Source organism: Sphaerodactylus townsendi, linkage group LG01 (genome assembly GCF_021028975.2).
Source record: "Sphaerodactylus townsendi isolate TG3544 linkage group LG01, MPM_Stown_v2.3, whole genome shotgun sequence".
In the NCBI taxonomy this organism is placed as follows: Eukaryota; Metazoa; Chordata; class Lepidosauria; order Squamata; family Sphaerodactylidae; genus Sphaerodactylus; species Sphaerodactylus townsendi.
The window spans coordinates 46,920,447-46,947,931 of record NC_059425.1 but is presented as its reverse complement, the minus strand read 5'-3'; the positions used below and the strand labels follow the sequence as shown (position 1 = coordinate 46,947,931).

The 27,485-nt window shown below is 43.1% G+C and overlaps 1 protein-coding gene across 1 annotated transcript; it reads right to left on the bottom strand.

Annotated features, from left to right (window-relative positions):
- Positions 1–69: 69 nt before the first annotated feature.
- On the bottom strand, positions 70–24,189 carry LOC125424932 (neuronal PAS domain-containing protein 4-like). Its single transcript, XM_048482371.1, has 10 exons — positions 24,077–24,189; positions 22,520–22,630; positions 15,027–15,193; positions 11,962–12,116; positions 10,588–10,693; positions 7,504–7,756; positions 7,149–7,258; positions 4,477–4,618; positions 1,967–2,892; positions 70–406 (listed from the first exon to the last, which is right to left on the bottom strand). Exons 2-10 carry the CDS (start codon positions 22,624–22,626, stop codon positions 375–377), a joined length of 1,998 nt encoding a protein of 665 aa, XP_048338328.1. The 5' UTR covers positions 22,627–22,630; positions 24,077–24,189; the 3' UTR covers positions 70–374.
- Between the last annotated feature and the right edge of the window lie 3,296 nt (positions 24,190–27,485).

Genomic DNA, 27,485 nt, shown 5'->3' with positions numbered 1-27,485 from the left:
CGTCCCGCTACTCTTTACGTCGCCAATTAACTACACAAAGAAAGACTAAAGAGTTTTAAGGCTTTTATTTACAAGAATTTGGATATCCCGCCCCCTGTAGGAACGCCTCGCCAGCGCCCCCTGCAGGTTTCTCATCAATGATTGACACATTCGGGGCACAGTCGCCTGTCCTCCCCGCACGTTAAGTCTCAAACAGATACTAGCAACATGGAGTATGTTGGTAACGTCTTGATGGTGTTTTGCTAGGTTCCCCAATTCACTGGCAACTAGTCCCTGCCAGATATTTTCCAATACTTGATCGTGCCACTGAAGCCACTTCCACGTGAGTGGAGACACACAGCTGACTCTGCAACTTTTTCAGACACGTGGTAGGTTCAGGAGAACATGGCCTCCTCTGGATGGGCACCTGCAGGAGGGAAGAAGATACCAGAGATGGTCAGAACACCCCTCGTTGTAACGGAATCCTTCATAGTTTGCTAAGCACCTGTTTAAAAATTAGCCCTGAGTGAGCAGTCTTGGTATGAGCTGTCTCAAGCCACACATCAACTCCTTTCTCCTCATTTGATGAACACACCCATACGATCCTGACATCACTCACATTCCCCCAGGGGTCTACAACCTGTGGCTCTCCAGATGTTCATGAGCCACAGTTCATGAACATCTGGAGAGCCACAATTGGCCATGGTGGCAGGGGCTGATGGGAATTGTAGTCCATGAACATCTGGATAATGTTTAGACATATGGTGCAATCATCATCCTTGGCTTCAAGTTGGAGCCCTCTATGAATGATTTAAAACAGTGGTTCCCAAGCTTTTTTCATTCACATACCTCTTGGCAACCCATTTATCTCAAATTGTACCCCCATATTAGCAAACCTATTGCGTAATTTTTTTTGCATACCCCCAAACGTACTGGCATGTACTCCTGGGGGAACGTGTACCCCAGGTTGAAAGCCACTGCTTTAAAATGGTTTTAATGGAGATCTGAGTCATGGATCTTCCATACAATGTTTGCTTTGACCCTGAATACTGCCAGTAGCAATGTACATTTGCTGATAAGCCTGATGGGTTCTAGAGACCATGAGAACATTCCTTTGCTTTCCTTTCTGACATCTTCTGACCGATTGGGCTGCATACCGCATCACTGAAAATAAAATATTTTAAATGACTTTTTCGTATGCATAATCACTGAGTTCACCCTGTATAAAGGTTGGGAGATCAGAATGATAAATACACAAATGCGCTATCTTTTTTTCTGATTCAGTCCCATTCATGCATCTGCCCAATTTACAGTGAAGATTGTAAGCTACAGTAAGAATGCAGAGGTTAAGAAACTGGCTCTCATATACCATTTATTTTTGAGGAGGGAGTTGGACATTTGGTGACTGATGTGCAAGTTATAGAGTCTGAGTGTCCACCTAAACATCTAGAAATCAGCAGGGGAAAGGTGTGGAGGACAGGAGAAACAATGAGAATGGGTAATTCAGCATTCCTCCTTCATGCACCACTTCTCACCTGAACTCCCTACCCCCAGCCATTCTTTAGGCATTCAGCAGAGACCTAAGTTTCCTGACATGGGTCACCACCAATGCCCAACTTGGTGTTAGAGGCACAGATCACATCATGTTCTACTCCTCCAATAGGTCAGTGTTTTCATACTTAAAACCACTGGTGGTAAATCAATTTATGTAAAGAGAATGCCAGTTCAGTGATAATTTGAAGGGAGCTTCCACCTGCTGAGGCAACAAACCTCTGCATACCAGTGTTGGGAGGCAGCACTAGGGGACAGTCTCAGCCTCCGTGTCTTCTTTGTTTGGCTCTCCAGGCTGCTGCGTGCTGGCTGCTATGCTGGCCTCAATGGACCACTGATCGGCTCCAGCAGGGTTCTTATTATGTTCTTCTGAGGAACTGGCCTAGATTTTGGATCCCTCTTTATTGCACAGAAACTTAGCTTAAATCCTGCTTACCTTGGTAAAACGTAATGTGAAATCTTTCATCCCATTGGGAGTCAGGCACACAGGAATCAGCTGATGTAGAGAAAGACAAGGGTCGTTGGAAAGGGCACTGGTTGAGGCAAGGAGACGCTTCTGTAAGGGATGTCTGCAGTAAAGAAAGTTGGGTCTCAGAGTCTGATCTGTGAACATTGTGTGCTGATCCCAGCTCAGAAGAGGACAGATTAAAGTTGCTATTGTCGAAGAGGTTGTTTAGGATTGTTGTGATGATTTCTTCATCCACAGATAATTCTTCCATGACATTTAGAGCTCCATTAGTCTGAAAGTTCTCAGGAGGCTGAGAAGGCCATAGGGAAATGGTGGTAGGAATCTCTTGGGGTATCTGCTTTGTGTACTGAGAGAAGGTTTCAGCCAGGGAGTGGATTTGATCAGCCAGCATACTGATGGCCCATCTGTATGGGTCAGGACCTGTATCTGTTGCTGGGAATCTTTCTGTTGATGAGGGTAATGAAGAAAAATCCGCAGACAGGCTGTTGGCAGGAAAAAGTGTACTTTCAGGGGAGCAGAGAGTGCAAGGGCTCGAGGGGGGCAGTCTCTTGACTCTGTCTGTGCAGGAGAGATTCTTGTGCCAGTCATCAGGGAAGGGGAAAAGTCCACTTTCTTGAGGGAGCTGCATGTTGGCTGAATCAGGAATAGGTAAAATGGTAGGAAGCGAAGGCTGGAGGGGAACTGGGAGTATCTTCTTGGCACAGGCATCAAGAATCTGGCAGCGATCATATTGGAGTATCCTGTCCCTGGGCATCACTGGCTCTTGAGGGAAAACATTAATTTCATTTGGCTGTGTCTGCTGTTCTGTTCCTTTGGTACACTGTCTCAGAGTGGATGGGGGGAAAGTTGTAGGCTGTGGCTTTTGGCTCTGGATATGCAGGGCTTCCTCCTCACTGTGGATTGGAACAAGCATTGGAAGTCATTTTTACAAAGGATGCTACAAATGTTATTAGAGGGCGTGAGTTACTTGTGAGTGTCACAAGTAAAGGACAGAAGGCTGAACAAGCTAATGTACATTTTAGCCACTGTGGGGTTTACATTCAAACTGTAGAAATGGACATATGAAGAACATAGTGCATGAAGAACATAGTACATGAAGACATAGTACATGAAGAACAAGCAAGCAACCCTGACAAGTCATTGCTAGTCAGAACAGAAATAGCTGCCCTTAATAGGCTAAAGGTCTGATTCAAGGAAAAGCATCTTTAGCAACAATTGAAGCACAATTTGTGAAGGTGGACTCACTATTTTTAAACTGAATTGATATGGTTCCCAAAGGAATTCTGAGAGTTATGGTTTTATCTGTGCAATGTGATTTTTATGCTAAAGGTCCACTGGGCTAGCCTGGGACATCCAGATCAGGCCAAGGAAGTTATTTGTTTCATTTTTAACAAGTCTTCAAGGAATATGCAGAAGAAATTATATTGCCGTGGCTTGAAGGTCTAGAGATCAGAGGTATATATAGGAAAGGGGAAATTTGTCCCCAAGAGCATACCCAAATAAGAAAAGCTTCCAACACCAGAAGTTCCATCTAATCAGCAACCACTCAGCTGCACAACAACTACATTCATAAGTGCTGTGCATGCCCCACTATGCCCAAGTTCTTGCATGATCCAGTAAGTGAATCCTCCTCCAGCCTCTGACCCACCTCCCCAGTTGTTTTGTTAACATTGGCAATATTGCCACTGGTAAAAATGGTCTCTTGAGTTTGACTCTATACAGAAGAGGATGAAAAGAATCTGCTACTCAACATTTTCTCCTAGGTCCCCAACCCAGATCACATGTATAGTTTTCCACATGGGGAAAGGTGGGATATGAAATCTAAATATTACTACTACTACTACTGCTGCTGCTGCTGCTGCTGCTGCTGCTGCTGCTGCTGCTGCTACTACTACTACTACTAATAATAATAATAATAATAATAATGAAATCTACAATAATAATAAATAGGGCCAACAACCAGCTAAAGAACTGGCAGCTGTGATACCAAGCATCATCATCATCGTCGTCGTCGTCGTCGTCATCATCATCATCCCAAAAACACTAGGGCAGCACTTGGAACATCTTCAAATTGACAAAATTAACATTTGTCAGATTCAGAAGGCAGCCCTGCTGAGATCCGCATGAGTAACATGCCGATACATTACAACTTCCTAGGCCTCTGGATGAGGCTCGAATTGTAATGAAAGGCCAACAACTAGCTAAAGAAATGGCAGCTGTGATATCAAACATAGCAATAACAACAAATCCCCAAATTTAGTCATGACTTATTTTGCTTCCCCTGCTTATTTTCATGTTCCCCTTCCATGCCAGCTTGCAGCACACCTAGAGTCTTGCTCATTACTACAGATGGAGAAAATATTTGACCTATGGCCTTCTGAACCTCTTTCTTCTTTTCCTCATCAGGCAGACTGAATATTACTCATTGAGGTCCCAAGCATAACCTGCACATGAAATGCCAAGACTAGAGGTGCTACCTGAGGATATGGTTGGTGCAAATGACTAGTTCTCCTGCCTGTCCATTCTCCCTCGATGCAATGACTTGCACCCAAGCCCATCTCAGGTCCTTGCAGAGCATACGAACTATAACATCCTGACTGCATTCCTCAGCATCATGCACTGAAATTACAAAAATGATAGTTTTATTTATTTAGCTAGAATACTTGTGTTCCACCTGATTGACGTGGCTTACATTTTTTTAAAAAACACAGTATTAAGTCATTAAAACACAAGCCATTAGACATAAGCAACATATCCATAAAACAGAGCAGACAATTAAAAACTTGATAAGATAAAAACCCCTAAGTAAAACCCTGGGTAAACAGATGTGTTTTAACCTGGCACCTAAAAGACAGTGCAGCTGGGTCCAGGTAAACCTCAAAGGGGTGGAGAAAGAAAATGCCCTTTCTTTAGTTACCACAAAACTCAAATCTGAAAACAGGGACACAGAAAGCAAAAATGGTCCAGCAGCTGCATCACCCAATACAGGAATTTCAACTGAATACAGGCAAATAGAACACCTAAAAACTGGAGTAATAGGACCCAAAAAGCCTAAAAATCAGTTCTACTGCTCTGTATTCAGAGAAGGTCCAGCAGTGCACACTTGAGCCTGATGTACTAAAGGTCAGTTCAAACAATCAGTCTTTATAATGTTTTCAAAATATGCTTAGGCTTTGATTTTAATGCATCTTTATTAATAGTAGTGTTTATACAAAGCTTTCCCTAAGTATTCAAAGCATTTACATACTGTACATTATCTTGGTGTACTTCATAATACTTCAGAAAGGCAGGTCAAGCAGTATTATTCTCATAAATCCTCAGCCTTATAAAATGAGGCTGAGCAATATTGGGTGTCTGAGATCATCCTCTGAGTTTGCAGCAGAGCAGAAATTTGACCCAAAGATAGCTCTGTTATTCTATACTTGTTCCAGATTACCACAGCTACTACTATTGTACACATTTATTCTGTGCGAACAGTATATTGGATGCTGTTAACAGAATGCAGAAACACTGCAGAGCTCTTACAGTCTTTATTAGATGCATAAGATTGATGTGGAGGGTGAGATTCATAAAGGATAGCATAGGTCTAAAAGTGGCTATTAATTATAGGAAGGGAATCTCACATTTAGAAGTAGTAAACCTCTGAAAACCAGTGCCAGAAGGCAACATCAGGGGAAGTTGTCTACCACTGTGTCCATTATTGGCCCTCCAGAGTGACTGGTTGACCACTGTGAGACAGGATGCTGGTCTAGTTGGGCCACTGGTCTGATCCAGCAAGACTCTCCTTACATTCTTATCAATAAATAAGAATATGAGGAAAAGGAAAGTCAGGTGATAGCTAAGGTAATTATTATAAGGTGATTGAGGACAATACTTTGCTTAAGAGCTGAGTTTTATGTAACAGATAGGGCAACAGCTTCCTAGCCTGGTAAAGGCGGGAAAAGGTAATTCTGGTTATACTGGTGACCTGGGTCTCAATAGAAAGGGAGGAAGTCAGAATCATACCCAGACTCCTTATGGCTGATGCTGGTGTCAATGTCACCACATTCAACGTCAGAAGCTGATGACCCAATTCTGGATTGCCCCAGCCTTGCCATAGGACCTCCATCTTTAATAGATTCAGTTTCAGCTGGCTCTATTTTGACCATTTCATCACAGCCTCCAGATACCTGGCCAGTGTATCTGGGATGGTATCTGACTGGCCATCCGCCAACAGATTTACCTGGGTGTCATCTGAATACCGATCACAGCCCAGTTTAAAGCTTCAGACTAGCTGAGTAAGGGGCCATATATAGATGTTTGTTTGTTTGTTTATTTATTTATTTATTGGATTTTTATACCGCCCCATCCCCAAAGGGGATGTTAAATAACACTGTTAAATAACACTGGGGAGAGAATAGCCATGGGGTCTCCAGTTGATGCATTGTATCATTATTGGCGAGAAGATCTTGGTGGAGTGATGAGATTTTATCCTCAAAATAGCTCACAAAATTGTCACAGATAACTGCTGAATCATTAACACTTTAGGATCCCTCTGCGAGAGTAGTAAGAGATCAAATTACCCTAAATAATTGTGATGGCCATGAGCTAGTAGTAGCTGCATAAAACTTCTTAGCAGCCTTCACTGCCATCACATAGGATCTCATAAACATCTTGCAGCAATGTCACAAGTGCATTGCCAAACTCTCTCTAAGCTCCTGCTTCTTCATCCATAGCTCCATGGTATACCATGAGACGAAGTTGATGTGGGGGTGAAGAGGACATTGGGGAGTAATCTTGTCAGTGACATTGGAAACACAGTCTATCAGAGCATCCAACAAGTCACTGGAGGGCACTGGATTCTGCAGAGCATTCTGGAAAGCAATTGAATTCGTACGTCTCCTTGGGTGAGCATAAATCTGCTGAGGAGGAGTTAGAAATTGTGTAAGCAGCATAATAGCAAACATAGGGTTTTTATTGACTTAAATTCCATACTGCCACAAAACCAACTATTTTGTGGGAGCGAGTGGCTAGACTGAAACAAAGAAAGTGGACTCTTTAAATCCTCACTGTGTATATTCCTGCCATAGTATAATTGTACGATCTTCCCTGAACTTTTGGATTTAATGGAGCATATTCTGCCCTTCTCTGTTCAAGGTACAGTTCTCACCCAGGTCCCTGTGTAACTCTGCAGCACTGGTGAGATCTTCAGGATGCAGGAAGCTGTACCAGGACTGGTGAATCAATTCTTCTTTGTGGTAACCAAGATGGTAAATTACACTGACAAAAGAAAAAGCATAAACGGATTGAGTCAGTAATGCATTGGGGAAGTGCAACATATGTGCCTCTAAATTGCCTCTATGTGCCAATAAAAAAAGTGGTTTCATCTTATAGAGATGAGCACTATCAGCTGATAGTATCGATACCTAATGATGCCATTAAATACGTGTACCATGCTGATTTTTATGTTTGGTCAGTTGGCATCCATATCCATAGTTATCCTCTAACCTTTCAGTGTCTCTAACCTTTCAGTGACCTCTGCAATCTTCATATCCAGTGTGTGCAGGCTCTGAAAAGACAACTTCTGGAAAGTATGATCTCCACTTTCAGACAGATTTGCAACTGGTGTGCAGAAAGCAACAAAAGTCAAAACTGGAGAAGAGGAGGTCAATTGTGAGTCAAGTGAGAGGAATCTGCCCCTCAAGGCCACGAAACATCTCCCTCCATATCTTGCCCGCAAAGATCTTGAGGTGCGCATTTCAGTGATGACCTCAATTTCTGCAACAATTGAAAAAAAAAGGATGTTTGTAGCTCAAAGCCAGATTGAAATTCATGGGGTCCAATTTGGGACCTTCTCCAATGCAATATCCTTAACAATACAGGGGTACTTCATTAAATTTATTAGCAGGTGTGTCTATACAGCTTTTATACAATACAAAGTAATATAGCATACAGGCTTTAAGATAAAATAAAAACCAAACCATCAATGTGAACGTCATACAGTTTCCAAAAGTACACTAACAGATAAATAACCAAGCTATACTAGCTGTTGTGGGTTTTCCACGCAATGTGACCACTGTCTAGTAGTTTTTGCTCCTAATGTTTTGTGCACATCGACGGCTTGCATCTTCAGAACATCAGAAAACCCATAACAGCCGGTTGATTCTGAACATGAAAGCCTTCGACATCAACAAAGCTAAATTATAAAACATTCCTAAGTGAAATCAAAGGTTAGTGTTTCAGAATAATAATCAGCCTGAATTTAAGTAACTGTCTCAAAGCTCTAGGGCTCAGTACAGGGATACATTCTGAACCATATGCGACCCAAGTTTAAACCCTGTTCTTGTAATGAACTCTTTATGTAGTCTTTGGCAGGTAATCAGATAAAGTTTTCAAATAGTTTTTCCCAGTATAGATATAAATCTTGATATTGAATAGTTTGCATATTTTGTAAAGTTTCAGTGATAAAAGAGAAAAGAAACAGACCATTCCTCAGCAGGCACAGAAACATTTCCAAGTACTAGAGACCAAAATATAAAAGTGATATCACCTAAAACAATAAATAAGACCCATTTGTGCCACTGAACAGTTGTACAAAGTCTAAGATCAATAAATAAGAATGAACGCCATGATATCAATTGTCAGCGATACACATATGAGTGAGTAAGCCAGCAATTCTGAGCAGATCAACTCAGGATTCCAGACAGACCCATTCAGTGGGGCTTACTCTCAGGAAAGTGTTCTTGGGCTTGCACTGTAAATGATCGTATATTAATTGAGAAAATTGAGAACATAAATTGAGAAAATAAACACAAATTAAAGCATCAAAGTGATACTGCATAATTGATGGACAGCTAACCCAATTCTTTTTTGAACAACTCTTCCCCTACAGTTGCCAAATGCCTACAGAAAAAGATGAAGTGGATTCCCAATGCCTTATTTGCAACTCTTAATTTGTAGACTCTTTCTCCAAGACAGGTAAAAAAATGAATCCAAATTTGAATGATAACTTCGCTCTCTATCACATGCAGAGGTGGGATCCAACCAGTTCTCACCACTTCTCTAGAAGTGGTTACTAATTTTTTCTGAGTGCCGAGAAGGGGTTACTAAAGCAACCTCCCTGCCCAATAGGGACTGGAGGTGCGTGTGTGCGGAGGTGCCACTGTTTGAATCCCACCACCATCGGAACCTGTTATTAAAATTTTTGGATGCCACCACTGATCACATGTAAACCAAGCCTGTGGAAACCTCCACGTATTTCTATTTCATATTACCCTTGTAGCTGTGCCTTTTCAACAGTAACTCAAGGATTTGCAGCAATTAGCAGATGTTTCTTGTGACATCCTGAAAAGGTTGCCTAATGATTTCTGTAAATTGTCAAAAATTAATTGAAAGAATAAATACAAAGCCCCAATGATGAGAATAACCATCATGTCCATATGTGCATGTGAAGCCAGTGGCGTGGGGAGGGGGGGAAACGGCACCTGGGGCAAAATGGCACCCAGTACCACCCCCCATGGGTCCTCTCCACGGCACCCCGCCCCCCACTTACCTTAGTTCAGCTGGCTGCTTCTGCCAGACCTGGCGGGGCAGTGGAAGAAGGAGGGTTGTGGGGGGCCAATTTTCCTTCCCCCATGTGACCCCAAAGTCATGCGCCTGGGTCGTGGCACCCCTTCCCCCACCCTGTGGCAGCTGTATAAAGCTGCCTTTTGCTAACTCAGACCGCTGGTCCATCAGGGACAGTATTGTGTACTCATATAAGGAGCAGCTCTCCAGGGAATCTTTCACATCACCTGTTGCCTGGTACTTTCAACTGAAAATATTGGGGATTTAACCCAGGACCTTCTACATGCCAAGCAGATGCTCTACTACTGAGTCATGGCCCCTCCCTAGTCAAAATTGAACTACTGGTACATGATTGACTGGAATCTTTTTCAAACAATTCTTCCTCTAGTTACAAGTTCATAAGCAGATCAGAATGGCTTTACTCTGCTTTCATGACTTCAATCCCATGTTCCCTTTACTAATCCAACTTCTCCCCTTAAAAAACCCCACACACAACCTTTTCGCAAGACAAAAGTTGCATTCAGATTGTTGACCTAGATTGGGAGTTCTGAACAGCCTCCTTTAAACTTTTCTCCTGTTAGTACCGTATATGTTATTTTCAAAAAGGGAAACAAGAAACTGCTTGAGGTAAAGGATTAACTCTTTGTGACCAGGGATTTTGGCTGTGCTTAGGACAGAGACAACACTAGAAGCTATTTAATATATCTTTAAAGGTTTCATTTTTTTTACCGTTTTTGTACATAAAATTTCATTTTGTGCAAAATGCTGAAGAAATGTCTTCATTGCCCTGGCTGCAGTTGGAATCTTCCCTCTGCAGAAACCACCAACTTGGAAATAGTGATGTATCCCACCACTTCTACTCTGGTAGAGAGCTGGGCTGGATAAAAAAGTCTTGTCCCTTTAGTTGGTGGGGTCATGTGTGGAAATGGTGCCTGAAGCTTTTCATGGCATGGAGATAAAGAGCATGACCGGCTAAATGGCATCTTATTAAAGGGACTGGATATTTTTTTTCCAGGTGTTGGCAACCATGTTCATATCCTTACCGGTGCCTGGGTGCTGCTGAGCAAAAGACAGCTTCTCCTGCATGGTCCTGCTTGCAAGGCCATTCAAAAGGTCAAAGATGGAGTCACCATGGACTAGGAGTTCTACCTAGGAAAAGAGCACAAGGAAACATTTCATTTCATTTTCTTAATGGTGAATTGGGTTATTGTGTGGTCTTCAGGCTGTTCTAGTAGCTTTTTCTCCTTAATGGTGAATTGTTTGGCATTTTGACATTGTATTTTAAAGTTTCTGTCATGAGAGCTAGAGAAGTGTTTTAAGGGAAAACCTTGAACTGTCAGGGTTCTAACAAAAACTAACAGTTATTTTTTATTTATTTTATTTATTATTTAGATTTGTAGACCGCCCCATCCCCAAGGGGCTCTGGGTAGTGCACAACAGTGTCAATATATATACAAAGTATAACAAGGATCACAATAGTGACCACATTTACTAAAATCCATTAAAATCCATTAAAACAGTGGTCAAAACAATAATAACAGGCGTCCCATAACCCAGTTAATTAAAAACCTCCCCAAAAAGAGGGAATGGCCGGACTCCTCCCTAGGAGTTGTAAAAATAAGGGAGCAAAGGGGGGCGCCCTACTCAGCAAGTGGACACTCCAAAGGCCCGGCGGAACAACTCAGTCTTGCAGGCCCTGCAGAATTCACCAAGGTCCCACAGGGCCCGGACAGCTGGAGGAAGAGTGTTCCACCAGGCCGGCGCCAGAGCCGTAAAGGCCCTGGTCCGTGTGGAGGCCAGCCGCATCATTGAGGGGCCAGGGACCACCAGCAAATTGGCCTCTGCCGAACGCAGAGGCCGAGTAGGGCATATGGGGTAATGCAGTCTCTAAGGTACGAGGGTCCCAGGCCGCGTAAGGCCTTAAAGGTCAAAACCCACACCTTGAAGATGATTCGGAATTCCACTGTCTGTCTCATTTCAATCCCTTGCATATTGTAGTGGTAGGGAAGGTGGCATGGGATAGGCTGATCTTGTCAGATCTCAGAAGCTATGCAAGAGCAGTACTTGGATGAGAGAACACCAAGGAAGTCTCTGCAGAAGGAGGCACTGGCAAACCACCCATGCTTCTCAGTTGCCTTGAAAGATCGTTGCTGGGGTCACCGTAAGTCGGTTTCAAATGTATATATCATGGCATTTTTCATGCCACCTTTTCTCAGAAGCAGCGTATTGCATGCCTTTTTGAGGTAGAAACCATTACTGAGCTGCAGAAGAGCAGAGAATCAGTAAAGGTCCCTCACTGCTGTACAGAAGGTTTGAGCTATAACATAGCTTCACCATACTTCTGATGTGTCTAAGCTTGAAGTACAGGTAGATAACAGGGCAAAGTTGGTAAACATCTGTAAACATCCTATGCTTACCACAGAGAAACCGAGGAAGTTAGACACATTCTCAGAGATGTAAACATATTTGCCATTTGTAGTGAGAGCCATGATAAACCCCGGGAGGGAAAACAGCAGCTCTGAGTCTACTACTGCAGCAGCAGCAAGGGCTCCATCCACCCAGGCAGGTGAGCCTAAGTAAACAAGAACATAGCAGAATGGTTCCATTTATAGCCTCTTGTGCATGTAACAAAATGAGAACACCCAGTCAGTGATGCACTGCGGGTACACCACCACATTAGTCAGGCCACACATGGAGTACTGTGTGCAATTCTGGAATCCTCACTTCAAAATATGAACAGAACGAAACAGGTGCAAAAGAGAGTGATGTGGATGATCAGCGGCCCAGAGACCAGGGCCTATGAGGAAAGACTGGAAAAGAGGAGGTTGAGGGTGGGCATGATTGTTCTCTTTAAGTGTTTGAAAGGTTGTCACTTAGAGGAGGGCAGGGAGCTGTTCCTGTTGGCAGCAGAGATTAGGACTTGCAATAATGGATATAAATTATGGGTGGAAAGTACTGGCTGCCCATTAGGAAAACATTATTATTTTTTTTGCTGTAAGAGTAGTTTAGCAGTGGAATCAGCTGCCTAGGGAGCTGATGAGTGCCTTGTCTCTGGCAGTCTTCAAGCACAAGCTGGGTGAACACTTGTCAAGAACACTCTAGGCTGATCCTGCATTGAGCACGAGGTTGGGCAAGACAGCGTTTATGGCCCATTCTAAGTCTGTGATTCAATGAAATTCAACACGTTGCTTGACATAGCTGTGACTATTAATGTAGGTCCATGGCTATTATACCATCTACCCCTGTAGCAAAACATGAAGTATGTATGAACTGGGGAATCCTGATTGTACCAGGGTTCTCCTATGTGCATGTATGTATACATTGGTATGCTGTCAATAAGGGCATGTTGTCTGCACTTTACACGCTTGTTGCAGAAAATGTCAACATAAAACAGTGTGCTGCATAAAGTGTGGAGCTGTCCTGGTTAAAGACCATCTAAATAGTGGATTACAGAATGAGATGAGAATATAAGGTGGGGGGAAACTGGTATAAACAGAAACTGCCCAGCTCCTTCAGTTTGCTGACAAGGAGTGGTATACCTGCAGGAAATGCTCCCCCTCCCAAAATTGAGGCAGGCGGGTGAGCAAGTGGGTGGGTGAGCGGGGCAGGTGAATGGGGTGGGCAAGAGGCAGGTGGGCTAATGACAGGTGGGCCAGTAGGGCAGGTGAGAGGAGGCTGCTGGGTAGGGCACAGGATAGGAGGAGGTGGGGTGCAGCAGCAAACTGAGCTTCTGCATCGTGCTGCAGATTTCAGCGATGGGGCTGGAGGTGTGCCTCTTAGCCTGCCTGCTCCCTACTCAGGTTTCTGCAGAGCAATACAATTGCTTGTTCAGGGGGCTCCCCCACGTGACACTTTAAAGTAGAACCTGGGGTGTCTGCCCCCTCTGTTCCCACGCCCCACATATGCCATTGAGGAGCCTATGATACTCTGTCTTTTCATTGTCCTAACAAGGCCATTTCTGGGATGGTTTAAACCTCACACTTATCCAGGTGTTGGTCCCTGGTTTCATTTGTAAAGTGAATACATGTTGGTTGTGTCTTACAGACAGAAGTGACCATGTAAGCACATTCATGCAAGACATACATGCATTTGCAGCACGTAAACAAACTGGCTCAAGATCTCGTAATGAATTCCATAGTGATTGGAAATCAGGCCTTCCTGGTCCTAGTGTGACCACTACACCGTGTTAGCTCTCAGGGCCACGGTCCCAATTCAGCTCAATTGTTATTTACAGAAATGTAAAAACCCAAGAAGCCAAATGTGGATATCTGATGTTTTGTCTAGCTTTATCATAAGTAACACTAGCATAAAGACTTGCTGCATCTACTTATTGTGGGGGAAGAAATGCGTCAGTACAGACAGGGGAGCTGGCTTGAGTAGGAGTTAATGCTACCTTGTGTTAGAGATAAATTAGGAGATTTTTCTGCAAATTGATTGTTTGTTTTAGTGTAGTGGGGAAGTATTTAAATATGGATTGGTGTTGTGCTGATTTCAACCAGCAGCTAAATTCCCTGGCTCCAAGTTTCCTGGAATAAAACAGAAGGCATTTCTCTCTTCATTATCATTTTCTCTTCTTATTTTCTTACCTAAATCACACTGCAGGGTTCTGAAAACAGCCCCACCCCAGCCATCTCTAAATAGTCTTGTTGCCCATCCTGACCCCAAATCCAAATTCACCAAATACCCCAGATTGCACCAACTCTGATCATCTTTCCAGCCTGCTCCTTTTTGAGTTTCAGCAATCAAAGCTATTACTGCACATTCTTCTCTCTGCAGAGACTGTTGTGGTGAGGTTGATTTAGGTCTTTACTGTGGTTTTTTTTTTTTTTTTTGCCAAATGAGTTTCTTCCATCTAAATGACAGATTAAAAGAACACAACATATTTTAGGAGATGCGCTGTTCAGAACAGAACATGCCCTTTTAGGCACGTAATTGTATCAAGGTCGTTGCTTCATTCCTGTTATAATGTAATAATAAGAACACTGCAACCAAAAGAACAACAACGACAACGACATTGTTGCTTTAGGGGGTGTTAGCTCTAGAACTGATCCTCAGGCGAGAAATGATTAAAGGGAAAAGGGAAAAAAGGAAATGTCTTCAGGTAAAAGACACCTTTGGGGAAAGAGACCATGAAGGATAATGTGCTTAAGATTGACTGGGCCAGCTGTCTCACATAGTATGGTTGCTCTTTATGCCTTGTCTATACCCCCTTTCATTGGAACTAAGAACCAGTTCCAACATGGCAGGAAGCATCTGGTACAATCTCCACTCAGGATTTTATCACTATGAACACGGGGGGGTGGGGGGGGAGGAGGAGGTACACTGGTTCAAAAGCATTCTCAGGTTACAATCTCCCTTTGTGTAGAAAGCTTAACATCAAGGAAAAGGCTGGGGAATCAGTCCCTCATGCGCATGTACAGGCCCTCAAATTGTGCAACTGGAAGGTTAACTGGAGCAGCTACAGCAAAATACTTTTTTTTACCTGAAGGAAAGAGCTGAGTTTTTCGCAGGTAGAGGCAGACTAGAGCCATGGTGTGAAGATATGAGAGCCGTTCTTTCTCTTTCTCTGAGATGGGCAGCAGGGAACGCAGATCCTGCAGTTCAGCATTGATTTGATCCCGGCGAGCCTTCGAAGCACCTTTAGTTGACCTGCATGGACCGAGAATTTGGAGTTGCGAGTCAGCTGCTCAGCCTGCCAATCCTATTTTAGGGTGGATTGTACCACACGGATATGTAAGAACATGGAGCTGCCCTTGAAGATTGCTCAGAAGTTTCAACTGGTGCAGAATGCAGCTTTTTGCCCCATATTATATGTTGGGTCCAGACTACATTTTCTGCTAGAAGAAGAAGAAGAGTTTGGATTTATATCCCCCCTTTCTCTCCTGTAGGAGACTCTAAGGGGCTTACAATCTCCTTGCCCTTCCCCCCTCACAACAAACACCCTGTGAGGTGGGTGGGGCTGAGAGAGCTCCGAGAAGCTGTGACTAGCCCAAGGTTATCAAGCTGGCGTGTGTGGGAGTGTACAAGCTAATCGGAATTCACCAGATAAGCCTCCACAGCTCAGGTGGCAGAGGTGGGAATCAAACCCAGTTCCTCCAGGTTAGATACACGAGCTCTTAACCTCCTACGCCACTGCTTACTGATGAAACTTCTGTCATTGGACAGAACATTCCTGATTCTCCCCACCACCACCGCAACCCATTTATCTCCCCAAAATGGCATGAGAGGCAAAGTAAGGGTCTTCATCATCATGAAGGGGGACTGGCAGAAATTACACCTCTCTTTTTCTTAATGACAGATTTAGTCTGGATTTAACCCTGCATTTTGGAAGGCATATATGTATTCAGCCTCTTTTGTTCCAGTGACTAATTTGATTCCCAGCCCAATTCAAAGTACTACACTTGATCTTTAAGGCCTGAACAGCCCAAGACATTCACACCTGAAAGACTCATCTCTGGATAAAGTCTGGCCAGCAGTTCATTTCTCACTTTTTACAGTTATACCTGATCATGATACTTATGACTAGAAGTAGAAGGAGAAGGGGTCACTAGATACCACGATTTGAAAATCGAGCTTCAGCGTCTATGGCACAAACCAGCTGAGGTCGTCCCAGTGGTAAACGGCATGCTAGGCGCCATCCCAAAAACACTAGGGCAGCACTTGAAACATCTTCGAATTGACAAAATTAACATCGGTCAAATTCAGAAGGCAGCCCTGCTGGGATCCGCATGAATACTATGCTGATACATTACAACTTCCTAGGCCTCTGGGTGAGGCTCAAATTGTAATGAAGGTCAACAACCAGCTAAAGATCTGGCAGCTGTGAAATCTACAACAACAACAACAATAATAACCTTATTATTAAATAATTTTTGTGCCATTAAGTTGGGACCAGTTCATGGCAACCCCAGGATCATGGGGTTTTCAAGGCAAGAGACAAGCAGAGGTGTCTTACTATTGCCTTCCTCTGCATAGCAACGCCAGTCTTCCTTGGTGGTCTCCCATGTAAGTATTAATTGTGGTTGACTCTGCTTAACTTCCACCCTCTGATAAGAAAGAACTATTCAGGGCTGTTCAGGCTGCTAGGGTACAGTGTGTCTTGCGAGTGGAACTTAATGGTTGAGTGCTCCTTCATACAAGAAAATCAATCTACATAAAAAACTAGATGTCAAGGAGAAGAGTTCTAGCTTAGAAAACTGTCATGTCAGTTCAAAGGCTGTATAATGGAGGCTCTAATGTTTGAGTAATTCCTTAGATTGGGTATCTGGAGTTCAGCTTAACCATACTTGGATGGCCTTGGGCAAGTCATTTCCAGAAAGAATCAATGTCCTCATGTATAAAATGGAAAATATTAATGATCCTCCTCATGTGCTGAAAGATATGAATGATAAGGGCTATAAACTACTCTGCACAATCAAAGTGGCATAGAAATTGTTAGTTATAATAATTAGTCACAGCCTTGACCAGATTTAAACCTTTTCTCAGCACATCTGTCATAAAGCAACAGCGGGATGGACACCTGTTCTTTACAGCCTTGTTCGACAGCAGGTTTTATGCAGTGCAAAAGATCATTGGCGTAATCAGAAAGATTGCTTTGGCCATTTTGTATGTTGCTACTTTTGTTGCTGGCAACGCAGTGATGAACTATATTTTCAGTTGGCAGTTAATTATTTTTATAAGGGTGGCATTTTGATTTGAGGGAGGGCTTGAAGGGCCTGTTGTGTTGGCCCTGTCAAGTTATTTGCTCCCACACTAGCCAATATAGACAAAAGGCGCTTTAATTCCTTCCTCTGTTCAAGGGTGAATGGCAGAATTTTCTCCTTGTGTATCTCAGGGGCTGATTCCTGTTTGCTTCTGCCTTGGCTTGTACGTAGGAGTGAATAGCTGAGGTGCCTAAAGGGATAACTCTGCCAGAATGTCAGTTGCTGTTCACGCTGTTCAGTTGCTATTCACAAGGGGATTATGCTTCCCTATGCCTTAGCTGAGATGGGAGAAAGCTGGATTATGTTTGGGGCTTGATGTGAAGTTCTTGGGGGCTAGCTGGAGTGAGTTCCTGGGTCTACACAGAATAGCCCATCAAATGAACAAAAAGGTATGCCTGCCCTTTGCTGCTTTATGTAACTTTTCCTCAGTAATCAGGAATTAAGATAACCTGGGGTCCATGTTTTTCCATAACAGCAGGGTCTAGTTCCAATTATACCAAGTTCATTTTCTCCCCTGCATAAAAAAACTGAAGGTAACAGCCTAGAATTTTAGCAGACTTACAAGTGCAGGGAAGGAAGTCAGTATAAAACAAGGCCAAAATAAACATGGTCTAGATATCCAGAACTAAGGGATAACAAGGCTTCTGTGCCTGTAACAGCTGTGTCAAAGAGGCAATATTGTCTGAGAAATTTTGACTGAGAAAAACAACAATCTGCCACAGATTCCCTCTTCTATACGGCTACGAGCTATGCCTTCTTTTGCATGTAGCAACTCTGAAGCTAAATTCGTTGAAGAGCCAATCTTAGCAAGGTCCAAAGGAGCTTTTTTGACATTATTAATTCTTTTAGCTTTTGATTTTAAGGATTAGTTCCCCCCTCAAAAATTATTTTTCTTTGCAGTGAAATTCTAGGAAAACTTTAAAAATAGGAAATCAGTTTTAAAAACACAACCAACAATAAAGGGACCAAGAGATAAGCAAAATACAAAAACAGATAGATTTGAGAGGATCGACTGCAACCCAAAATGGATGCTTTGGCTCAAAAATTCAATACATACCGTGGATTTGTATGTGATAGTTCCCATGACAACTACCATGCAGCCAGGTGAGACATTAAAGACTGGAAGGGGATACAAGCAGGGTGTTTATGTGTGTGTGTGTGTGAGAGAGACATGATTTAGCATTTTCATCTCTTGAATCTGGGAACTAGCATGGTTAAAATAAGTAATTAATGGTTTCAGCAGTGACTTTAAGACACCTCAACAAGGATACAGGCAAACAACAGTACTTAAACCAAAGTTTGCCCCACTGTAGTTCATCCAAGCACTTAACTGGATTATGGAGCAGGCTGTGAATATGGTGCAGTCAGATTGTAGTGGGCAGGGATCTGTGTATTCTTTGCATGAAGGATACGTTAGGCATATTTACATAACAAGAATTATAATGATGATGATGCGCAGAATCCTAGCCAAATAATTAACTTCATCCCTTGAGGGTATTCCCCATGATGATCACTAGGGGGCTGTCCCTCCACATGTATCAGACACGGTATTTTGGGTGCACCAGTCACAGAGCATTAATTTCAGAACAGTGCTGAGCGTGTTTATTCAGCTGTCAATCCTACAGAATTCAATTAGTTTGAAATTGCAACCTTAGGCTTTAATTGAAGATAGAGAGCCAAGAAAGGCAGAGGAGCTTATGTTGGTATTACCAAAGATTTAAAAGAAATGCTTCTTGGATCACTGGTCTGATGAGGATGACATTGCCCTACACTAGCAATCTTCTCTCATGCGTAGTAGCAGTACGGCACACATAAACAGAGCACTTCCATGTAAAACCAAGCAGGAGTCTTGTGGCACTTTAAAGAATAATGGATTTATTGAAGCATAAACTTTCATGGGCTTGAGATGACTAATGGACTGTAATGAAATGTAGGAATTTTCATGAAACCTGTGTGCAAATGAAATGCTAATTCTGCAGTTGAGTTTTTTTATCGTGTAATCCTAAACAACATTACACCATTTAAATGGACAGATTTCAATGGACTTAGGGGGTAACTCTGCTTGGACTGCACTACTAGAAACTCTGGTGAAGTTATAATTCAAATATGGAACTTATATGGGTTCTTACATGACATTCTATGGACAACAGGATGTAAAGTCGATGTTACTTTAGAGGTGACCCAGAGAAAGGGATAGAACATGTGACTCTTCTGTGCACAGCAACCCAGGGATGTGTCTACTTAAAATGGCACCCAGGCACACAGCTGCACCCCTTCCCCATTGGGAACAAGTCACAGCTTAAGGCTGGTGAGCCCAGCTCACCCCTCCTAATTGTGAATGGGGCCAGCCGGGCTCAGCCCACCCCCCTCTCTACGTGCAGGTTGGGCGTGAGAATGGCCCCACGCCTGATCTCCACATGGAGATGTGGGGGTGGGGCAAACTTGGCTGGCCTTGTTTACAGTCTCCATATGGAGATTGCAGGTGGGGTGACCCGTGCTTGCTGGCCTTAAACAGCATTCTAGTCCTGAACTCCAGGGGGAGTTCCAGACTGGGATGCAGTTATTGGGGGGGGGCATAAATGCTCCCTCAAGAAGTGTTGTCTGGGGCTCAAGACCCCCCTGCCCCCCCGAAACACCAGTGCAGCAAGCATTATGAAAGTTAATAATGAAAGTCAATGTACTTGTAAATAAAATGAATGTATCATTGTACAATACTTGACATTGTTCATTTACTTTGGAGCAAGCTAGAGGAGTTTTAAATCAACCAGAATGCAATGCTTCTGCTGTTTTAAAATTCATATTGTTGAATATATTCCCTTGAGAAAGAACATTTATTTGAAATGTGAAATAAATAAACCCTTCTTTCACCCATTAGTTTTGCCATCTGTGTGATGCAGCCCACTTTCTGGTTATAGTTATTTATTAATGCCTTTTTAGGAATATTCCTTGACATACTTAAGCAGCCATAGCACCATCTCCCACGGATGCTTGTCGCTATTGTTCTGAAAAACCTTAAAAGAAGGAAATGTTACAGCTTTCTACCTGAAAGGTTTCTTTAATGTGCAACTACCTCTGTTTTCCTGGAGATAGATAGGTTCACCTCTTCAGCACAGCTGGATTTAGGGATAACCTAGAAAAGCTGCAGCTTAAGGCCTCACAGGATAAGGTGCCTCAAAATAAGAAAAACCAAATTAAATCGCCCCTCAGGCTCTAACCAAGCGTGCTGCCAACTGTACAGGCAGCTGAGAGAGATTTGTGTGTTCAGTGTTCTTCCTGTGGGTAGAATCAAGTATTATTTTTATCAAATGGGGACTCTTAAATAACAGCTTAAGGCCTCATCCTCTCATAATCCATCCCTGGCCCAAACTCAGACCATGCAAACATTTGTTGTCTTGGTGATTCATTGGTCAGTACCAAACTAGCCACTGCCAGATGAGACACTTCTTCAGATGAGACTGGCCCAGCTGTCCATTGGCTAAGCCATCCCAGTTCACGCTTTGTTCTGCTGTCGGTGTCTACATGCTACACATCTCTGTCCCAGCAGAGGAAGCAATTGCTTTGCAGTAGTTCTAGAACAGCTGTGCTAACTCTGAAGTGTTGTGATGAACTAATTGTGTTTACTCGCCGGGCATTAAAATCTGTCCATGAAAGACATCCCAGCACTGTCCCAGACACAGAATGGTCAATGGGGGAGAGCTGATATAATTTTAAATCCCTGCTCAGCCCTGTCTACTAATGTGGCTCTGCTGAAGATAGATTTAAAAATGGAAAGAGGAATGGAAGCTCCTGCCATTCACACTCACGCACTGTAGGCAGAAAGAAGAGTGGGATGGGGTGAGATCCTGATTAGCTGTGGTCCAGAAACTATAATGGGTAGGGGGTTTTTTTCAATTGCTTTTTCCAGTGACTGCCACATGCCCTAAAATTATGTGGGTTAGGTCCTCTGTTTCCCAATGTTTATCAGCCACCCTGTCATTCTCACAGTCAGAGTGTGTTTCTTCTTTCTTCCAGCTACTCTGCCTTTGGTCTTTCTAATCATTACATTTTCTGCCTTCTGAAGTCTTCTCCCTGTCAACCTTTTGCCCTTCTCCATGGAACTTCTCCTGACATAGGGCCCATACACAGGCTACATTGTCTACTGCTCTTTCTTGCAGAAGATGGAATTATGCCACATTTGAAGTGTCCCTCAAAAGACTGCTTGTGGTTAACAACTCTGTATCTTATATCGAAGTGCAGCAAGGGCAAGATACAGGTAGGTCTGCTGGTCTTAGCCTTGGTTGAAGGCCTGGTTACATACAGGGACAGTTTTAACTAATGGGCCACAGGAGGCAGCTGTCCAGGGCACTATGCTAGAGAGGTGAAAAGAAGAAGAGCAGGCTTCTGCCATTGCTATTTGCACCTGCCCCACCTGGGGGTCAGGCAACTCGCTTCCAGCAGTGGTGGTTCCCACTGGCTATGCATGGGTGAGGGCCATGACTTGTTTGACCCCTGTTTGAGGATGGGGGCGGGGGGGGGGGCTGGCAGGAAGAAGGCAATGATGCTGTGGGACCAACCTGAACTTTTGCCCATGGCTCCAAAATCATCAGACCATCCCTGGGTAAACATGCAAGTGAATGAAGTGGAAGAGACTTGAGATGATAGAACGGACCTCAGTACAACAGACTTCATTGGGACAAATCAACAAACATCACATTTAGAATGCTCCCGCGTGTTAAAAACTCCCTGCAAAAGGAAGATAACAGAGAAGAGTTCCTTTTCAGAGCTCTTCAGCCCCACCCAGCTCACAGGGTGTTTGTTGTGAGGGAGGAAGGGCAAGGAGATTGTAAGCCCCTTTGAGTCTCCTACAGGAGAGAAAGGGGGGATATAAATCCAAACTCTTCTTCTTCTTCTTCAACTAGTTTTCTAAGTGCAAGGGATTTTACAATGAAGGCAAATCCAGAAATGGAATACACTACTCGCAGTCCAGTGAAGCAATTCATTCTGCCACCTAAGGGCTTTGCTACCTCATTCTCCTGCAGTATTAACCAAGATTTGCAATGTAGTTCTGTACAAATCTCATACAACGTTTAGTCAATTACAATCAATAGGATTGCCCTGTGAATTGCTGTACTTCAGTTCAATAAGCTGATGCTAAAGTTTCAGCTAACATTTATCCTAGCTAGGCATTTTTTTTCACCCAGAAAGTAAATCTGAGGCAGCTGAGGACCATGTGAAGCACATCTTTGCTTGTCTCATGTGAACTGTTAGGAAAGAGAGCAGGTTACTTTCTGACCTGAAAGGTTTTGGGGTCTTGGGCTCCCTCCTGGAGGCAGACGTGCATGTAGAGTTGCACATTTCTGTCTTGACTGGCCTGCTGCAGCGTTTGCATAAGATGGTCATGATTCTGCAAAGGGAGGGAAATACTAGAAGGAGAGAGAGGCAAAATAGGCAGAACTGAAATGCTAAGTATCAGGGGTTTTAAAAGAGACCTGCCCTGTGCAGGATTAAAAAGAAATTATCACAATTCTAAAATGCCAACTTCAGTGTAAAATTAATATGATCTCCCATCTCCAGCCTTGATAATGTTTGATTTCTTGATTATGTTTGATAAAGGTAGTTTAGATGCAGGCAATCAGAAATAAGCAACATCATCAACAGAAATAGGTTTTGAGAAATATAGATATAAGGGGTCTTTAACAGTAAGGAATATCAAGAAATACTGGTTGTGAAGGAAGAATGGACCACACTTGAATCCATTTTCCAGTAATGGCTTCCAGTAATGAAAAGACATCCCTCCACTATGAGAAATATCTTTTGAATACTTCTATATGGCAGTTTCTGGACTGTTCTATCACTTCTGAACTAATCCAGACTTCTTGTTATTTATCCCACCCTTTCTCTAGAGAAGCTCAGGATCATCCTCTCCCCTGGACACTTACAACAGCCTGTGAGATAGATTGGGTCTAGAGATAGCCTGACTGACTGGTAAAGGACTCCAGTAGTAGGTAATGGATATCTTAAACCCTTAAACCCTGGTTTCCAGTTCCTAGGCTGGTATACCAGTTCCCAGAACATTCCCAATCCTGATGCTCAAGAGCAGAAGTGGATTTGTTCAAGAGCTCAACTTCAGAATCTCTTGCCATACCAAGTCTCAGTCCTTGTATTTGAGAAGAGATTAGAAAAAATAGCCATGGGCATGCACAGCATTTTTCCCTTCTACCAGTGAGTGGTCATGGCCAGTCCTGAAATACCTGAGATTACAAGAAGGATTTCTACGGCAAATGGCATGATTCCCAGGCAGAACCAAGTCTTTGGAAACCCCAGTGCACAAACTGAGCATGGTACAGTATCCAACAGTATTGGCTAGACAGCTGCATTAATTCCACAATGATCCTACCTTCTTTGCAGACTGGCAAGGAAACCAGCTGTATTGGGCCCTTCCATGAATCTGGCCTGCATTCAATGGACAAGATTAAAACTCCAGTCCCCACCCAGCCTTTCTATATGAATACACCCTGCCCTTTAACGACTGGGAGACCCCCTTTGTCAGGATTCTTCCACCAGTTGTCCACTGGGTGGTACTACTGCGACTGAATTGCTATACAGCCACAGACTTGCATTCACCAAGAAAAAGCAGCACCCATAGCAACAGTAATCTAGATAAATCCAGTTAGCTAACTCGAGGAGTAAACAGAGGGCCATACTTGCAAAACAGCTAGATATGGTACCTATCTGGGTACTGGAAATTAGAGATGGAAACCATAATCATAATACCAATGTGAAGGCTTACAAAACCGTAATCCTATTAATAAGCATTTGGACTGCCCCCTCCTTCCCAAAGACCTCTTACCTCTTGGCTTTCTCTGGATCAGTCTGAACCTGATGACCCCCTCATCCTCTCTCTGGTCTTCCTTTTGTATTCACCCCCTCCTAGGGAGGAGGGGGCAGAAAGGGCCCCATCAGTCGAAGAGGGGGATAAAATTACCTCTTGTGACGCAATTCTAAACATCTCTGGACTATTTTTAGAAAGCAGGCTTCTAAAAATAGCTTCCCCCCAGCCTGCCTGTAATCTGATAGGGGAAGCAATAAAGGGAAGCCTGGCTCTTTAAAACAAGCTTGTCTTCTCAGCAGGGAATAGGTGTGTGTGTGTGTGGAGGTAGGGGAGTGGGAGAGAATTATCATGACCCTTCTCTCTTTGCCTAGTGATGTGGTTGATGAAGGTGACATGAGGACAATAAGGAGCGGGCTCTAGTATTCTCCATACGGAAGGAAAGCCAACTGTGGACCTTGAAAGGCAAATATAAAGCCTTTATATTATGTATTGTATAGTACTTCCAAGAGCCTGGTAAGAAATAATTGTCCCTATATTGTAAGAGGTGGAGGAACTGAAGCTGCAGAAAACTGAAGGTGGGGCTCAGTGCATCTTCTGTAGCATCTTGAGGAGGTCCTCAGATCAGCCTTCTGGTACACCAGGCCCAGAAAATCCTCTTGGCAGCCTTGAGGCTAAGAGTTTCTAGTGCAACTCTAAATAGAGTTACACCCTTCCAAACTAATTGATTTGAAGAAGAGAGGAGTATAACTCGTTAGTCTGACACTGTTGTCCAAGCCCCCCGATGAATTCATGGGAGATATAAAAATTGGAACAAATGACTTGCTGGTTAATAGTTCAGTCTCTTAACCACTATTCTGTGCTAGTTCACTTTGATTTTGGGATGTCAGGAAGTCATCCAGGAAGTCATCCAGATATATATTTCCATGTTTGGTTAGTGCCAGAGACTTGGGACAAATACAAGTGAAGTTGCATAGGCTGTTGGACATGTTCAATAGGTGTGTCTCTTCCTCAATTGACTGTGTAAGACTGAGAAATCAAAAGCCTGCTGCTGTTTCTTTTTTGTGATGCCACAGTATGTTCACTTATTGTATGGAAAACTTTAAGGGGAAACAAGGTGATATGAGAAAAATGTCCTTTCATCAGTCTTGGTGGTGGTAGTGGAAACTGCCATCAAGTCACAGCTGACTTAGGCAACCCCATGGGGTTTTCAACACAAGAGACTTCAAAGGTGATTTGCCATTGCTTGTCTCAGCGTTGTGACCCTGGACTTCCTTGGTTGCCTCCCATCCAAATACTATCTAGGACCAACTCAGCTTATCTTCCGAGAACTGACAAGATCAGGCTAGCCTATGGTATCAAGCTCAGGGCAGTATAAATCTTAGCCAAACACACAATCAGGATCCCACAGAGCTCAGTAAAGTAATGTGAAGATATCTAATCACCTTGCCTGTCTTTCCTTAATGTCCAAAAAACCATGTTCTCTGATGGGAAGAACAAATTATCTTCATATAACCTTTACCTCAATACAGGAATTAAGACCTTATTCCTCTTCAAGGAGTGATCCATATTTCTTTCTCACCATGATCATCTCAAAGGAGAGCAAACATTAGCACATGGAAGCCCTTTGAAACAGTCTCCAGGTGGTAATTGTTCCATGCAGACAGAGCAGTTTCACCTATAGTGGATTGCTCTTATTGTTTCTGTACCATTGTCAGTCACCACTAGGAACTGCTTATGATACTGTGACTGACACAATAAACTCACCATACATATCTTTGTCATATGAAGCAGCCTCTATTTAGCATATGTTTGCTACAGAAAGTATTGAAACACACTATCTACACTGGGCAGCCTTTATGCAGAATATGGACATTTTGACATACTGTGGACTGGGTATATTAGAGGAATTTTGATCATTGTGATTTGATTAATAGGATTCTGCCCTTGTGAGTTGACATTTTACACATTTAAAATCTGAGGTACAAAAATGAACATACCTTTAAATAGCAAAATGCACACAACATAGCACCCGAAATGGTGTGATGCATTTTGGCATATGAGGCAGAAGATCCACATGGTGCCTCCATTGTGCTATAATAATAATAATCAGTGAAAACAGCCACCTGTTGCTGTTTAATGGAACTCCAAGATTCGTCACAAGTTAGCCTGATTCTTATCACCTTGCCTGTTCAGACTGACCCATGCATGTTTCTCCCTCAATAAATAAAGGAGCTGCACTTGTGGAAGAATCAGGGTCTTGCATCTGCATTTACTCAGGGAAACAAACCATTCACTTGACAAGTGTGCCACTTGCAGTTTATTATGCTGTGTGTATTTTAAGGCTATTGAAAGTTAACAGAGCTCAAAATGTAAAATGTGAAGTGTTCTGTAGTTGCTTACGGATGTGGCAGCCTCTCTATTTCTTTGTTTCTTTCTGAGGCTAGTTGTTGTTTCCCCCGACTTCCCCCGCAAAATAAGAGAAGCTCCCACGTGGCTCAGGCCCAGGATGCTGTTTTTAGAGTAGAAAGCAGTGGGGAAAAATTTCTGTCTCTTTCTATAAAAATGAAAAACGGCTTTTGCTGCATCTCTTTTCATCCAAATGTTCCTAGTGGGAATCACAGTCTGGCATGGTTTATTTAACAGTGATCAGTAACACTGACTGTAGTGTTCTGCGTCAGAATTGTAAGTCCTGCCGGAGACCTTGATAATGCCAGTGATTACAAGAACCCAGAACAAAACCTGAGTCACAGCGTGTGCTGGAGGAGATCAAGTAAGACCTTGCTTGGCTTTGAGCGTCATAAAGGACCATGATCTGCAACAGCACACAACTGCCCACTCCATGAGTTATTCTTAGGGCCACATCTGTCTCCGTTTTTAAAAATTCTCCCAAATTCTGCACCCAAGCAATGCTGCATTCTGTGACTCAGATGAATTATGTGTATGAAGCAAATGTGCATAGCATCGCATGTTTAGCACACTCGCGTGATTGTATAATTAAGAATTAGAACAATGAATGAGAGGGCCCTTAGTTTGAAGTATCTTGAACTTATTAGACATGTCACTCTCTCTTGGTCATAACACACACACACACACACACACCCTGTGAATTTGGAGATATTAATTCTGACTTACACAATACTGTTGTTGTAATTTAGGCTAACAAGGATGGATTCAGCAATCTGTCTGTGGAAGATGCCAATGTGGTGGATCATCTCTGCTGTTTTCTACTCCTAGCAGTCCTCCACAAATTCCGGGAAAATTGATTACCAGAGTCATGGAACCCACATGGCCCCTCCACCATTTCTAAAAAGGAATACTAGAGGAAAAGGAGTGCAGATCCCCACATTAACTACAATGCAAGTGTGGGCTGGAATTTGAGGAGACAAGCCTTCTATATCTACATTAGAACATAATGCACTTGTACCAG